The 15,810-nt window shown below is 36.7% G+C and overlaps 1 protein-coding gene across 1 annotated transcript in view; it reads left to right on the top strand.

The window, feature by feature from the left end:
- The window catches only part of EPSTI1 (epithelial stromal interaction 1), an 86,583-nt gene that overhangs the window by 58,525 nt on the left and 12,248 nt on the right, over positions 1 to 15,810 (top strand). Inside the window, exons 8-9 of the mRNA XM_021697927.1 lie at positions 313 to 345; positions 2,718 to 2,801. Of these exons, the coding sequence (XP_021553602.1) occupies positions 313 to 345; positions 2,718 to 2,801 (117 nt within the window). The remainder of the gene's footprint in view (positions 1 to 312; positions 346 to 2,717; positions 2,802 to 15,810) is intronic.

Raw genomic sequence — 15,810 nt, 5'->3', positions numbered from 1 at the left:
TAATCATCAGTCATCTTGTCTGACTTCCACACTAGGCTATGAGGCACTTGAGGTCTGAGATCATGTCTTACAAAGTGCTTGCACATAGAGGCTTAAGTATTATTTATTGAATGTATGTATTATAAGCATAACGTTTGGGGCAGGGTGAGTAAAAATGTATATTTTGGTTGAATAACAAAAATTTAGTATTAATATTATATTAATATTTAGTGATAGAAAAATCATGTGAATACAATGACAGAAATTGCTGGGATTTAGAACTAAGAAAAATCGTGATCAAAAGTACCCCCCCCCCCATTATTTTTTTAACAGAAACTTCCTGTCCTGCCTGGGAATCACAGCTGGGTAAGCAAGAATTAGGATTGCAAGTAACTTTGAACTCTTCATAGTTGAGGAGCCATGTGACTTCCCAGTTTCTGTGGCCTTTTTAAAATGACACTTTGTGTCTAATCACTGTGTTTTTTTCTGAGTAAAAAACTAGGACCCGTATTCTGATAAAAGACCAATAAAGTGGTTAGGTTTAAAAGGAAGTTATACAAATAGAATTTAGGTTTCTCACTCAATCATCATATCTGCTTTAACTAAATATTTTATTACTCCTTTTAATCTCTTGAGTAGAAGATGTGTGCCCCTGCTCCATTTCCTTCTTTCAGGTCTTATGTGGAATACTTGTGATAAAGACTAGCCTTCTCTAATGTAAAAAGAAGGGGTCATTAGAGAACAACTCTTCACCTTCAGTGTCTTATCACAGTTCTCTTATGTTTAGGATTTAGATAAGAGAAAATCCTAGGATATTTTTGCCCGTTTAATGAAGCAGGATTTGAATATGTGAGCGCTTTCTGAACACATCTGGAGTTCCACTATTCCAATTAGTAGTGCTGTAGATGATACCATTCCAAAGGCCTCTCTCCCTTCCTGGCAAGTGCTTATTATTTGATGGAATGTGGGTTTTTATAGTGACAGAAATGGGGGAATGAATTAAGAAGTGCTTGAGAAAAATTATAGTAAGGAAAGGCGGGTGGGGGGGACCAGCCTTCATAAGCTTTATGGGTTATTAGTCCAAAGAACTAGGCCTGAAATATGTAGTGTCCTGCCATGATGCTGCTGGTAGTTTTATGGGAACAATGGCATTTCCTACATATTAGCTTATCAGGCTGCCCTCTCTGCCTCACAGAGGGTAGGCTACAAATCACTGTGAACAGAGAAAGTGTATGACGAATGAACAGACAAAATACTTGAAATCTCATAAATTCCAGAAGGCATGGTCACTATGCCAGTGTGTGAAACCCTGTCATGCTGGGTCAGTGGGACTGGAGGGCATCCTACTGTGTGTGCTCGTTCTCCTAACGCTGCCCCTTGAGGCTCTAATTCAGCCAGAAGTAATGACTCTTGTGTTGCTGAACAGCCTTGGTTTTCCTTCTCAGAAATAAAAATGAGCTTCAGGTACCAATGAAGGATGCAAAGACTTAGAAAGAAATGCATCTCTGGAATTCTGTGGTATCAGTCACCAGTTGACAGGCTATTTAATAGGATACCATTAATGAGCAGTAGGTATATCAGTGCTTCTAAAGTCACCGTCTCTATTGCTTGTCTCTGAGATTAACTGATCAGCTACTTAGAGTCTATATAATTTACAGAAGAATATAGCTTTATTTGAGAGCAATATCTTTCCTAGGCAGGGACCACTTTCCAGAATTTACATGTGTAAGCCATTAGTTGAGTTCCGTATATGTTGAATTCCATATATGTTGAATATGACAGCATTTTAGCTGAGCAGCAAAGGAGTAGGAAGTGTTGAAGGAGGGATATTCCAGGCAAGGAGGAGAATGGTAGATTCAGGGCTTCGGAGTCTGATCACCTGGAATTGGAGATCCATTCTGGCCTTGTGGTCCAATCAAGTTATTTCACATACCCAAGTCCATTTCCTTATTCACAAAATGAGGATAATATCTACTTCATAGAATATAAGGGTTAAATAAAGTAATAGCAATAAATGCCTGGCAATTTAATGCATTGATGCTATTGTAAATGAGGTAAAAACTATAGATTTTCCTCCTCCTTGATGGGCTTATTCTTTTTTTTTTTTTTTTTTTTAAAGATTTTATTTATTTATTTGAGAGAGAGAATGAGAGAGAGAGAGAGAGAGAGAGCATGAGAAGGGGGAGGGTCAGAGGGAGAAGCAGACTCCCTGCCGAGCAGGGAGCCCGATGCGGGACTCGATCCCGGGACTCCAGGATCATGACCTAAGCCGAAGGCAGTCGCTTAACCAACTGAGCCACCCAGGCGCCCGATGGGCTTATTCTTAGTCCAGTTTCATCTCCATTCTCTCTCCTTACCAGAGTCTAGTTAGAACTGCTATTAGTTGGAATATACTTGGAATAGAGGAAAGTTAAATACGTTTTTCAAACCCTTATCACTAGAAGAATAAACTATGTTGATTATCTCTGAGGGGATATTTTTAAGCTTAATTAAACAAACATTTAGATCATCCTTTAAAATGTGCTGGATGATTATGCTTATACTAGCCTTGTTTTTATATATCCCCAGGGACATCTTCAGACATATGCATAAATCACTCAATAAGCAAGTGTGTATGGAGAGCTTACTGTATGCTTGATACAGAGGTTGAGTTATTAGAACCAGTCCCGTGGCAGGCAGACTAGTATATTGTGGTGATGCTTTTTCCTATGATTTTTTTTTTTCCTATACATTTATAGGCCAGAAGCCGGGCTTATAAGGATTCTCTAAAGGAAGAAGAAAATAAAAAATTGCAAAAGAAGAAGGAGGAACAACATCAGAAGGTATTCACAAGATCCTATTAGTCACTGCTAATTATTTGCTTGTAGTACTAGATAATTTTGAAGGTTTTTTGAACAAAAATATTTACATACATGAAAATTATGAAAAAACAAGCATTAAAAATAAAAAGTGAGATCCGGGTGTATTTTCAGAGTATGATGGGGTGTGGTCAAAACTTCTGTTCAAAACTCTCATGGTACTTAGCTTCATAGAGCGGGTATAGTGTATCTGCTGTAGGTGGGCCAGTAATTCAGAAGATAACAGAACACTCGTGAACTTCTGATCTACAATATATATCAATGTCACTGTCATTTTTCAAACCAAAGATATATGAAATTATAAATAGTGTTCAGAGAATACTATAATGCATAACAAATAGCCATAAAAAGTTATGAAACTAGCTTAACTATTCACCTAAAAATGCACATATAAAACGAGGATACTCTACACATGTACACAAATATGTGAGGTATTCCAAATGTTTTGAGAATAGAAATCAGTGAAATGAATGCAGAGCCTCCTAAGAACAGTGCTTAAAGGGTAATTCTCGTTAGAATATAAAATTTCTGGCATGATAACCAAAAACATTCAATGTTGTGACTTGATGGTCATACTTGCCTTTTCTACATATGCTCAGATGGGGCCAGAAGCTCCTCAGCATGGGATGAGAATGAAGACCAGTGGTTTGCTCCAAGGTGTCTCTTCATTCCAGATCTTTTAAAGAACAAAATAAATTATTTAGCTGGTTGGACACCGTTATCTTCCCCATCATTCTCCTTTTCCAGCTTCTCCTCTTGCCATATTGGTGGTTGATAAATCCTGTCATTTCTTCCAGAATATCTCTCAAATCTATTCCTTTATTATACAATTAACTTGAATTCTAACTCTCATTTGATTTCCTTGAGTTAACTGGTTTAAATTTTTTCTTTATGTCTTTGCTGCACAACATAATTTATTATGTCAATTGTGTGTAAAATCACTTTATGAAATAGACTGTATGTACTGATTGTCACTGCTATAATTTGACGCTTTTGAGTGCTATCCTCCTTCCAACAATGGTCAACCCCTTACTCGTCATTTCCATCAGCATACAGCATAGATGACTGTGTCATTCAACTGCTTTGTGCATCGTTGGTAATAATTAAATCATTGGAAGAAATAATTTAAGTTGTACATTTAGTTATTGAGCCACTATGTAAATAATGAAGAATCCAAAAAACATTTTTATTCCTTTGTGCTTTTTTAAAAACATCTTTTTCTTTTGACAAAGGCCTCATATTGAAATCCTCAATTAAATAATTAATATTATAGTAAGATTCTGTAGTAATTAGCATGTAGCAGCTAAGTCTGATGTACACTCGTGTTGTATTTTCAATAATGTCTGTCAAGTGACATGTAAATGTTGGTCTATTTCTATGACCTTTTAACTTAATATCAAGTCCTGAGGTACTTAGATACTGAGGAGAATGTTATGAAGTCAGTGTTAAGATATGATTTATATAAAAATAACTTCTAGTGAATTTTAAATAGTACTTTATAAAGTTTGGTGGAATACTTGCAACATGAAAACCATTAAAAGTAGAACATTTCACAAAGAGAATGCTCAACAGATTAGAAAATCAGATCTGGGATTTAATTTTCAGGTTGAGCAGTTATTTTAAACAGTGAAAATTAAGCTTTTTATTTCTTAATCTTATTTTTCTTCTAGAGTTAGACAAATATTGATACATATTTTCTGGTTATTGATTGAGCATATTTTTCTTTTGCATAAATTATTTCCCTTTACTTACTGTAGCTTTTAGTAAAATGACTAACTTTGGCATATACATAATCCCATCATTAGAGTTTTCAATAACAGTAGGAGAGAGAAGGATATTTACCTTATTATTATTATTTTTTTAAAGATTTTATTTATTTTTTAGAGAGCGAGCGAGAGAGAAACAACATGAGAGGGGAGAGGGTCAGAGGGAGAAGCAGGCTCCCCGCTGAGCCAGGAGCCCGATGTGGGACTCGATCCCAGGACCCTGGGATCATGACCTGAGCCGAAGGCAGACGCTTAACCATCTGAGCCACCCAGGCACGCTTAACCATCTGAGCCACCCAGGCGCCCGGATATTTACCTTATTTTTATTTCTTTTCCTTTTTGTTCAATCTGTTGTTTACATGTCCATGAAGGCATTTCCTGATTGGTAGAATCTCTCATTCTGTATCACTTCTAGGATTTAGCTTAAGAAAACAAGGATCATGTTTATGGTAAGAAGATACAGAAAAGAACCCCAGACGTATAATATCACATCTATTCATGTGTTTATTCATTTCATTCATTCAACAAATATTTAGTGAACACCCACGATGAAGTGATTCATGAGCAGATAATCTAAGTTAAGTTGAGGTGATAGTACATTTATTTTCTCTGTGTGTCTTTTTCACATTCTTTCATTACTCTGATCTCTGGACACAGTAGGTTCTTCCTTAAAGTTAACCTTTCAATATTTTACATTTAATTCAGTTCCCTCTTCTTACATAAATTTATTTAATTCCCCTTTTCCCCTATATACTCAATATATTCTTCTCATTTGACTGCTTTTTTGGGGGAACAAGTACACTCACTCTTGAATTTCTAAAGTAACCCCTTCCCTTGATTCTGCTATCCTTAGAGACACTATCTCTTCTGCTTCTACTGGGGGAAAAAAAAAAAGACAAAGGTAATTTTACTATCATCACATCTTTATTATCCATTTTGCCCTTCGTTCCTTATGTTCTGACTTATATTTAGAAATGCTTGTACCAAAACCTCTCCAAAGGTAAATTCCTTCAATTCAGTGGTCATTTTGCAATCCCTGTCTCCCTGTAACTCTGTAACAGTATTTAATACCACTTTGAAGCTTTCCTTTTCTAGCTTTTTTTTTTTTTTCCTGGTGGATCTATCTCAGAGTAATCTATTCCAGTATCTGTCCATCCATCCATCCATCCAATCAACAAACATGTATTGAACTCCTATTATATTTGGAGGCTTCTGCAAGATGCTAGAGCTTCAATGAAGAACAGGATAGACAAGATCCCTGACTTCCCAAAGTTTGCTTCTATTTTTTTTTAAAAGATTTTATTTATTTATTTAACAGAGAGACAGCAAGAGAGGGGGAACACAAGCATGGGGAGTGGGAGAGGGAGAAGCATGCTTCCCCCTGAGCAGGGAGCCCGATCTGGGGCTTGATCCCAGGACCCCGGGATCATGACCTGAGCCGAAGGCAGACGCTTAAGGACTGAGCCACCCAGGTGCCCCCCCCAAAGTTTGCTTCTCAATGGAGGAGATAGACAATTAAAAGGAGACAAAGAAATAAAACACTGCATGTTTTAATTTATGGTGATCAGTCACTTTGTAGTATATGGTGATGTAGTCACTTTGTAGTCCTTCTTTCTTGCAAAAGAAGGAAATTGTGCATTGTGATAACTTCAGGGTGGTGTATTGAATACTGTTGATTGCCTACCTTTGTCCTAAAACCCTGATTTTTTTTTCCTCAGGTATACATCCTATTTGGCATAGCCCATCTTTCAGAGAAGGCAGGCACAGCCAAATCCCAGGGATCTAATCCCAAAGGGTCTAACTGCTCCTGGGAATTCCAGTCTCATGAACTGTGATTGATTTAGCTATGGACATGGGAAATTGTTCCAACCAATGAAACTTAAGGGAAGCCTGTCTTTCAATACAGATTTTTATCAATATGAAATATACTAGTCTTCCCATTTAATGATTTTCAGCTTGATTCCTTCTTTTGCCCTTTTTAAAAAATCTGATTCTAATATTTTCTCTTCACTTTTTTGTTAGAATTTATATGGCAATTTCTTTTTCCATCGTTTAATTTTTAACCTCTCTGTGTCATTTGGTTTAAATTATATTTCTAGTGACAAAAAGTAGCTGTTTTTCCTTTTACCCAGTATCATGATCTCTTTTTTTTTTTTTCCAGATTTTATTTATTTATTTGACAGAGAGAGCAAGAGAGCACAAGCAGGGGGAACAGTAGAGGGAGAAGGAGAAACAGGCTCCCTGCCAAGCAGGGACCCCGATGCAGGGCTTGATCCCAGCACGCCGGGATCATGACCTGAGCCGAAAGCAGACGCTTAACCATCTGAGCCACCCAGGCACCCCAGTCATGATTTCTTTTAATATATTCTCATTTATTGTGATTACTTGTGCATTTGTACATATTCTTGCTATGTGATTTGCTTTATAGCTATATTTTCTTTCTTGTTTTCCATTCTCTATTTTTTTGACTCTCTGAATTTTTTCTGTTCCATTTATTTTCCTTTCCTCCTTTCTCTCCTCTCTTCTCTACCTCTCCCGTCCCCTCCCTAGTGGTAATAAATTTCAGTGTTTTTGTTTTTGATCTTGTATGACCTTTGGTCTATTTAATCTCAAAATATATGTTTCACTTTAGGGAAATTTCTAATTCTTTTATGTTTCTTCTCCTATTTTGTCTCTGTTATTTATTTCTGGGATATGTATCAAATGGATTTTGGAAATCTGAGACCTATTCTTTATATCTCTTAATTGTTTTCCTTATACTTTCTGTTTGGCCTTTTTCGTTGCATTCTGGGAGAAATCTTTAATTAGATCATCCTGCTTACTAATTTATTTCATAAGTTTCCATTTTGCTTACTTGGCACATGTATTGAATTTATTTACCAAGATTGCTGACTTTTCCATAGCAATATTATGCTTTATAAGCACCATACTCTTTCTGATCTCTTCACTGATGGTAATTACACAAACATTAAGGTTTTCTATTTACTACTTTAACTGTATTTTTTCCTTTCCATTTAAGTTTTTTTTTTTTTTAATCTCCTGTGGTTTTCTTTCTCAATTGTAGGATTCTTGGTCATCTTGTTTCTTTGGGCATGTTGCCAAGTGAGGTAGTTAGGAGCTTGTCTTCTGGAAGTAGTAGCCTTTTTCTCCTATAGTCTGTAGGTACCTGGGACGTTGTCCTGTTTCTCTGAGCCCAGACACCCCTCCTCCATTCACTGGTTACCCACTGGCCCACGTCAGTGCTGTCTGCTGTGTAGTGCAAGTGTGGGAGGGAAAAGGGCCCGCTGCCAAGCTGCTCTCCATGAACTTCTCCATCTCATCCTCTTAGTGACTACCTCAGTATTCCGTCTTGGAGTTCTTTCAGAGGTACAGCTAACTCAGCTCAGCTTATCCTGCACGTTTGGTTCCCTGTGTAATTTATCCCGTCTCCTTTCTACCATTTGGGAACTTAAACAGATATCCAATAGGCCAGTTGCACTTACTGATTTTGCATGTTAATTGATTTTATATAGTCATTTGGAAAGTAAAAACAAGCCAAAAAAATAAGAAAATACTGAAATAATTGGGTGACAGAGAAAATTCTGTTAGAATATATAAAAAATTATGAGAGCATTTTATGGGGAATGCCATGCAAAGTTATATTCTCAGATGTTGTACTCAGAAAAGAAAAATCATAACTTTTAAATCCAATCAGTACTAAAAAAGAAATGAATTAAACATCCAATCTAAGAATTTAGAACACGAACAATAAAGGATACTGAAGGCAGTAATTAAGATAAGAACAGAAATTAATAATGACTTTAAGAAACAGCTGTTATAAAAATCCAACAGCTTGTTTTCTGATAAGGTCAACAAAATGAACAAATCTATGGCAAGACTAATCAAGAAGAGATTAGTAAAAATGCAAATACACAACATTAGAAAGGAGGAGCCAGAACCATAGATTTGGAAAAGATTAAGCTTATATTACTGTAGATAAGACTATGCTAATAAATCAAATATGTGGATTAAATGAATGATTTTACAGGGAAATATAAAACTCTAAAATGATTCAGAGTTAAAACACATAAAGACAAATGAAAATGCAAGTGATTTCTAAAGTTTTCTGAGAATTACTCTCCCCTAACAAGCTAAACTTGGAAAATTTTACCAGCAGGGTCATTGGAATTTTCAAGGAACACATTTTTTTCTCATGCTTTAGGAACAACTTCTTTAAAGTTGTTTCAGAGCAAGGAAAAAGATGAAGTAATTTAGAATTAATATTGAACTGTAATCCCCATGATGTCACAGCCTGATAAAGAGAAGCACACACACATAGAAACTTGTAGAGGTTAACTTTGAAAGAAAATTCTAGTTATTTTTTCTCTTACTTAATTTACCAAGGCAAAGTAAGGTTTATTCTAGGAATGTGAAGGTGACTGACTATATATTATAACTTTTTATATCTTTTCACTACAGGATAGGTCATGAAAAAAATCCATTGGACCACCTCTTTAGCTATAGAAAAAAAAAAGAGGCATTGATAAATTTTAATCTCTTTTACTAATTTAAAAACAACAAAAACAAATATGGTGAACTAGAAATTTAAAAGGTTGTCTTAACATACATATAGTCTTCCAAACCAATAACCAACATTAACTCAATGGTGAAATATTAGAGCAGTGAACAATATCAGGACATCTTCAACCCCTACTACCACCAATCAGTATCCGCACCTGAAATTCTAACCTAGTGCTTTGTAAAGTTATTTGATGGAAAACATTTTTTCTTTAAACTGAAAACTCTTAATATAGCATGGAACAAGGTTTGGGAATTATTTTAAGCAACTTGATAAGACAAAAATAAAAAAGGAGCCTTTCTAATTATTGAAAATAAGTACAATTATTTTTGGATGAGAGCAATTTGCCTGTACAACCTAAGAGAATCAACTGAAAAATGATTAGAACAAATGGAATTAAAGAGTTATAAAATACATACAGGAATCAAAAACTTTCTCAAATATTAGCAAACATCAATTAGAAAATAAAATGGAATAAAAAGACCTTATCAAAAAACAACTATGTAAACACATTGCTCAATTAAAAAAAAAAAAAGGCCAAAAAACTCCCAAACTCTCCTATGACCCGTAAGTGTCAGTTTGAATAATGTAGAGATGGATGATGATCCTGAATGGTAAAATTCAATATTGTAATCACTGTAGTTCTATCCAAATTAGTGAGGTGTGTGCAATTCCAATAAAACTCTCAGTGTGGAATGAGGTGATTTGAAAAACTATTTCTACATTTCAACCGTGAGAATAATCACAAGATTAAATAAGAAGCTTTACAAAAATATGGATAACAATTTGTGTGTTTGCTGGGGCAAGGAGAGTGTACAGAATTAGCTATTAAAAAATACCTCAAACTCCCTTGTACTGCTGCTCGTAAGAGGTGAACCGAAGGGCTCTTTGACAACATCAAATTAGAGTTTCCAAAATGTGAAATTATTAGATATAAAAGGTATAAGTTTGTTTTGCAGAAATAATCAGAGATCAGAGATGTATATAAGATGTACGTACAACATTTTTTTTTTTTAATATTACTGGGAGGTTTGAAATAATTTGTTCAGTGATAGAGGATTTGAGGTTTTTGAAGTTTGGAATACCATGCAGCAAGTGTTACTGTGTTTTAATGATATGGGGAATATGATCACCTATATAAAAATGAAAAAAAAATTTATAAAACAGACTCTGGGCTTTTGAAACCTGCCTCTTCTTATTGTGCTTTGTGCAAATTACCTCATCCCTCTAAGCTTTATTATGTATGATAGTTATTTACCTTGTGATACTGTTTCTAGGATCAAATGAGAGAAGCTTGTGGAAAGTTTATCTTAATGCCTGGCATGTGGTAAGCCTACAAATGTGACCTGAGCTGCTGCTAAGAAGTTATAATCTGTGTGTATAAATCAAGATATGAAGGAAACTGACATGTTATCCCTGGGTAGAGAGATTTTATGGGTGATTATTATTTCTTCCTTTATTTTTTATTTTTAAAAAAGATTTTATTTATTCGAGAGAGAGAAAGTGAGAGCATGAGCAGGGGGGAGGGGCAGTGAGAGAGACAGGGAGAAGCAGACTCCCCACTGAGCAGGGAGCCTGAAGACACAGGGCTCCATCCCAGGATCCTGGGATCAGGACCTGAGCCGAAAGGTAGATGTTTGACTGACTGAGCCACCCAGGCACCTCTATGTCTTCCTTTATAGTTTCTGCACTTTCTACACTTTCCACAATGAATAAGTAACTTTTATGAGAAATATTTTTTAAAAGAAGAACGTTGATAGGATATATTTCTGGGTTGGGAGATAAGAGAGCTGGTGATTCAATGCTTATTATAGCAGGAAGTCCATTTCTCTTTATATTGAAGTGGTAGAACTAACAATAATTAGTGAAAGGAGAATACACAGTATTAATGCATTTTTGACTCCCCTACTTTCCCCATTAATATTTACTTCTTTTGATTTGGTTGTCTCCTCTTAATTTTTTGAAGTGGTTTCCACTTTTTTTCCTTAGTGAAGGCCATCTTTGTCCTTCTGGGCAAAGGTATTGCTGTGAGGAGCCCCCAAACCAGGACCTCTCTAAACTGTCCCCTCCCCATACAGCTCCTCTCTTGTATTAAAAAACATTCAAAAGAAGGGGTTCTTTAACATCCGTGGCATCAACTCTCCTGCTTCCACTATCCTTTTCCTCTTGAGTTGAGAGAACACCCTCTCCTGGGAGAAGTTTGTCCTGGCCAGGCGATGGCACTTTAATGTTTACGTGAAGCGGTCAAGCTGAACCATGTCGGAACATGCCTCACTGGGATTCTGACATGATTTCAAAATGACCCTATTTTACTCTTCAGTGACTGCACGATAGCCTTGCTCTGGGGCATCCCTTTCACTCTGGCCACATCAGGTTTCTCCAGTGTCCCGCTTGCACACACCGGGCTGTCGTGTGGTTGACCCTTTGATACATTGGACCACAGAGGAGCGACTTCTACATCCTCTAGCAGGAAATGGTGAACCCTCTACTTTCTGTTGTTAGCTTGGGCCCCAGGCTGATCTTTGGCACTTTCTGTAGCTCCCCGGCCAAGCAGTCTGTCCCCCAACGAGAGCAACCCCACCAGAGGGGTGAGCAAAGGCAGAGGCACGGTTTGCTGTGTTGTCTGCATTTACCTACCCCACTCTGGCCAATGTTTACAGCAGGTTCTGCTCGTAGCATCTCCAAGATGTTATTTTATTTATCCTATTACTTCAGTGCCCTCTTTGTATGCAGCTCTGTCTGAATGTAGCGAGATGTGGAAAGCAATGAGAAGATATGCTCTCTTTCCTCTGGGAGCCTTCATGACCCATGTATATTGTTGAACAACACCCAGCAGTATTTGCTCCTTGTTTCTCTGCACCCGTTGCTTTGTAGCCCCATGTCCTGTTGCTTGAACTGGTGTTCCGCAACACATCTCTTTGTGTTTCGTCTCACAGTTGTTTCTGGCCTGTCTCCCTCGTTACACTGTGGTTTCCTTCAAAGTGGAGCTGTGTCTATTTGCATCTGTACCTGCAGCATGAATCCAGGTGTCTGGAAAACAATTGGTGCTTAACAAATGTGTATTGAGTGGGACAGGCTTGATGGTTTCTCAGACGCTGTGTGTCATATTCCTCCTGCTTAAAAGTGTTTTGATGTCCTTAATGTCCAAAGCTCAGTCCTTGGAACAAGAACAACTTATTTGTGTCTGTCCAACTAGATATTGCACTTCTGGATGAGAAACCAGTAAATGAACCAAGGATATGCTCATAAGGCATGCGGATGCATCTGCAATGGCTGTCAATTCAGCAGAACAAATTAATTAGTTGAAATTATCCTTCGTGGTACCAAAGGAAAACCAGCCTCTCTCTAGTAAATACGCTTTGCTAGATATAGAATAATAATCCTGAGTGCAGCTTTGCCAGAGCCTCCCCTCTGCCATCTGGAGCGATGTTCCTGCATGGTGATGCCTCAACAGCTCTGTCCCCGTTTCCCTCCCACTCTGTGTTTTCTCCTCTCCCTGTCCTTGCTCTGTCATAGGAGGATGCGTGTTACTTCTCTTCCTGCCCTCTTTTCTTCCTCCCTGGCAGTTCTTGGCTTCAGAATGTAGTGTTTTGCTTTTTAACATCTTTACATATAAAAAACTATGTATTCATTAGGATTTTTAAATAGAAGAAAATATAAAGGACCAGAAATGGCCTCCCATGCAGATAAATCTCTGTTGATAGTATGAGGAAGTAATGTATGCACATGGATCAAAAGTTAGAAAGCAAAAATTATATGTGATGTTAAAGCTCCTTACCCTGCCTATCTACCTTCCATGCTTCTCTCCCCAGTGATAATTACAGTTAACATTTTGGTGTATTTTTTTTATAAAATTATTTTAAATATGATACACATCTGTATATAAAAGTTGAAATGGATGTACATGTATCTTTTCTATTTATATGGAATAATCCCAAGAAAACTGCTCTGAACCTATTTTTCCCCCTCTATTTATTTTATTTATTTGTCTCATGAGAAAAAGTTTTTTGAGTATTTGACACAGAATGTTACACTAGTTTCAGGTGTACAACTTAGTGAATTAACAAGTTTATCCATTATGCTATGTTCACTACAAGCTTAGCTACCATCTGTCCCAATACATCACTTTTACAATATCATTGACTGTATTCCTTTTTCTATGTCTTTTATTCCTGTGACTTATTCATTCCATTACTGGAAGCTTTCACCCATTTTGCCCAACCCTCACCTCCCTCCCCTCTGGCAACCATCAGTTTGTTCTCTGAACCTATCTCTTATTACTTAGTATATCTTAGAGATCCCTCTATAAGTGCCTCCCCTTCTCTCTCATCTACCTTATTCTTTGTATCTCCTGCATGGTATTTCATTGTGTAAATTGTTTACTTACTGGTCCAGTTCCTTATTAATGGGCACTAAGACTTTCTCTTGAACTTTTACTTTTCAATACTACAACTGTGACTATCCCTGTATGTGTATCTTTGAACAATTCTGCAAAGGAGGTGTGCATTTTACCTGTTGATGGTTGTTGCCAAATTGTCCAAAAACTAAATCAGTTTTCACTAATTTAGATATGTCACCAAAGTGCTTGACTATACTTGTTTTTCTGTTGATCTTTTCTAGTTTTTTTCAGTATGATAGAAAAATTTTATCTCATTGTTCTGATTTATATTTCTTTGTGCGTGAAGATGATGACCATTTTGAATTTACAAGCAATCTGTACTTTGCGAATTTTCCCTTCCTATCCTTTGGCCCTTTCTCTGTTTGGTTGTTGTTTTTTCTCATTAGTTTATATGAGGCCACCTCCTCAGGCTTCCCCTGAGCCTTGATCTAAAATAGTAACTGAGCTTCACATCAGTGTGTTTAATCCTCCACATAGGATTACAACTGGATATATTTCTCACTTGTTTATGGGTTTCCTTTTTTCTAGAGTAGAAACTCTTAAGGAGCAAAGTTCTCCTCTAACTTGTTCATTATTGTATCCCTGTCACATAGATCCAAGCCTGGCTCATAAGAAGCACTCAGATGTTGTTGAATGAATGAAAGAATAATTGAGTTAGTTTATACGTGTTATAAAATTTTTTTTAAGTTTGTTTTCTAATTTTGTTTATGCTACTTTTTCCGATGGAAGCTTTGAATTTTTATGCAGCCAAATTTACCAATCATTTTCCTTTATGATTTCTGAACCTTCCTTGCTCTACACCTATAAATAAATTTACCCAAGCCTTCTGTGAAAACTCCTGTGGTTCCATCTTTTAAGTTCAAATCTTAGACCTCAATAAAATTTTTCTATTTAAAAAATGTAGTTTTAATTTTTCTCGGAATAGTTAACTAGTTCTTCATCATTCGTTGAATTGTCTCTCCTGCATGCATTTGGCATACAACTTTGTGGTAAACTACATTTCCGTGGATTCCTGAACTCAATCAAATTGTTTAAAGTGCTGTAATTTCATGATAGGTTTTAATATTTGGAGAATCTGATTCTCCCTCATTTCTTCTTTTTTTTTTCATGGCTATGATTGCATATTTTTTCCAGATGAACTACAGGATCATTTTTGCCAAGGCTGAAAAAAATAGTTTGAAGAAATACGTAATAATATTCATGTATAGCCAGTATATATACCTTTTATAGTTTTTGTCTTTGTCTCATGTCTAGAACTGATGAGAATTTAATTTGTTCAGAGTTCATGTTATTTGACTTAGAATGGGCTGGATATCAGAAGTTGCTCCTTGGAGAAATGGGTTAGTGCATGTGAGAAGAATTAGCATCCTTTGACAAGAGAGTTTTTTTATTTAAGCTAGATATGTTCTGCTAGAACTTTGAGTTTAAATGGGGGCTATATTCTGGCATTTATACTTGAGTATGATGAACTACTGACAAGTTATTCTTAATCTTAACTGCCTATTTTGGATGCATCTTTCAGGAGATTAGATAAAAAAAGTCTGAGCTTTAGTCTTTATTTTGCGACTAATGAGCCATTTAGCTCTTGATAAGTTACTTAAGCTGAGTTTCTGATCTTGTTCCTCATCTGTAAAATAAGCATAATCTTCACTCATCAATTAATACTTTATTTATCTGCCTATCTTTGGGAATTATTGTAAGGATCAAATAACAGAATTCTGGTAAAATTTTTGTTGGAAAATGTTAAGTTCTGGTTAAACATTGTACCTTTAAAATATTTCATTTGCTTATCTCTAGTCTCTCTCTCCCTAAAGCCCATTGAAAAGATGATAAAGGGAAAATTTTTTTTTTAAAGATTTTATTTATTTATTTGAGACAGAGAGAATGAGAGAGAGCATGAGAGGGGGGAGGGTCAGAGGGAGCAGACTTCCTGCTGAGCAGGGAGCCCGATGCGGGACGCGATCCCGAGACTCCAGGATCATGACCTGAGCCGAAGGCAGTCGCTTAACCAACTGAGCCACCCAGGCGCCCGGGAAATTTTTTTTTTTAAGATTTATTTATTTTGGGGCACCTGGGTGGCTCAGTCGTTAAGCGTCTGCCTTCGGCTCAGGTCATGATCTCAGGGTCCTGGGATCGAGCCCCGCATCGGGCTCCTGATCGGCGGGAGGCCTGCCTCTCCCTCTCCCACTCCCCCTGCTTGTGCTCCCTCTCTCGCTGTGTCTCTCCCTGTCAAATAAATAAATAAAATCT

Source organism: Neomonachus schauinslandi, chromosome 3 (genome assembly GCF_002201575.2).
Source record: "Neomonachus schauinslandi chromosome 3, ASM220157v2, whole genome shotgun sequence".
NCBI lineage: Eukaryota > Metazoa > Chordata > Mammalia > Carnivora > Phocidae > Neomonachus > Neomonachus schauinslandi.
This window is presented reverse-complemented; position numbering and strand designations above follow the sequence as displayed.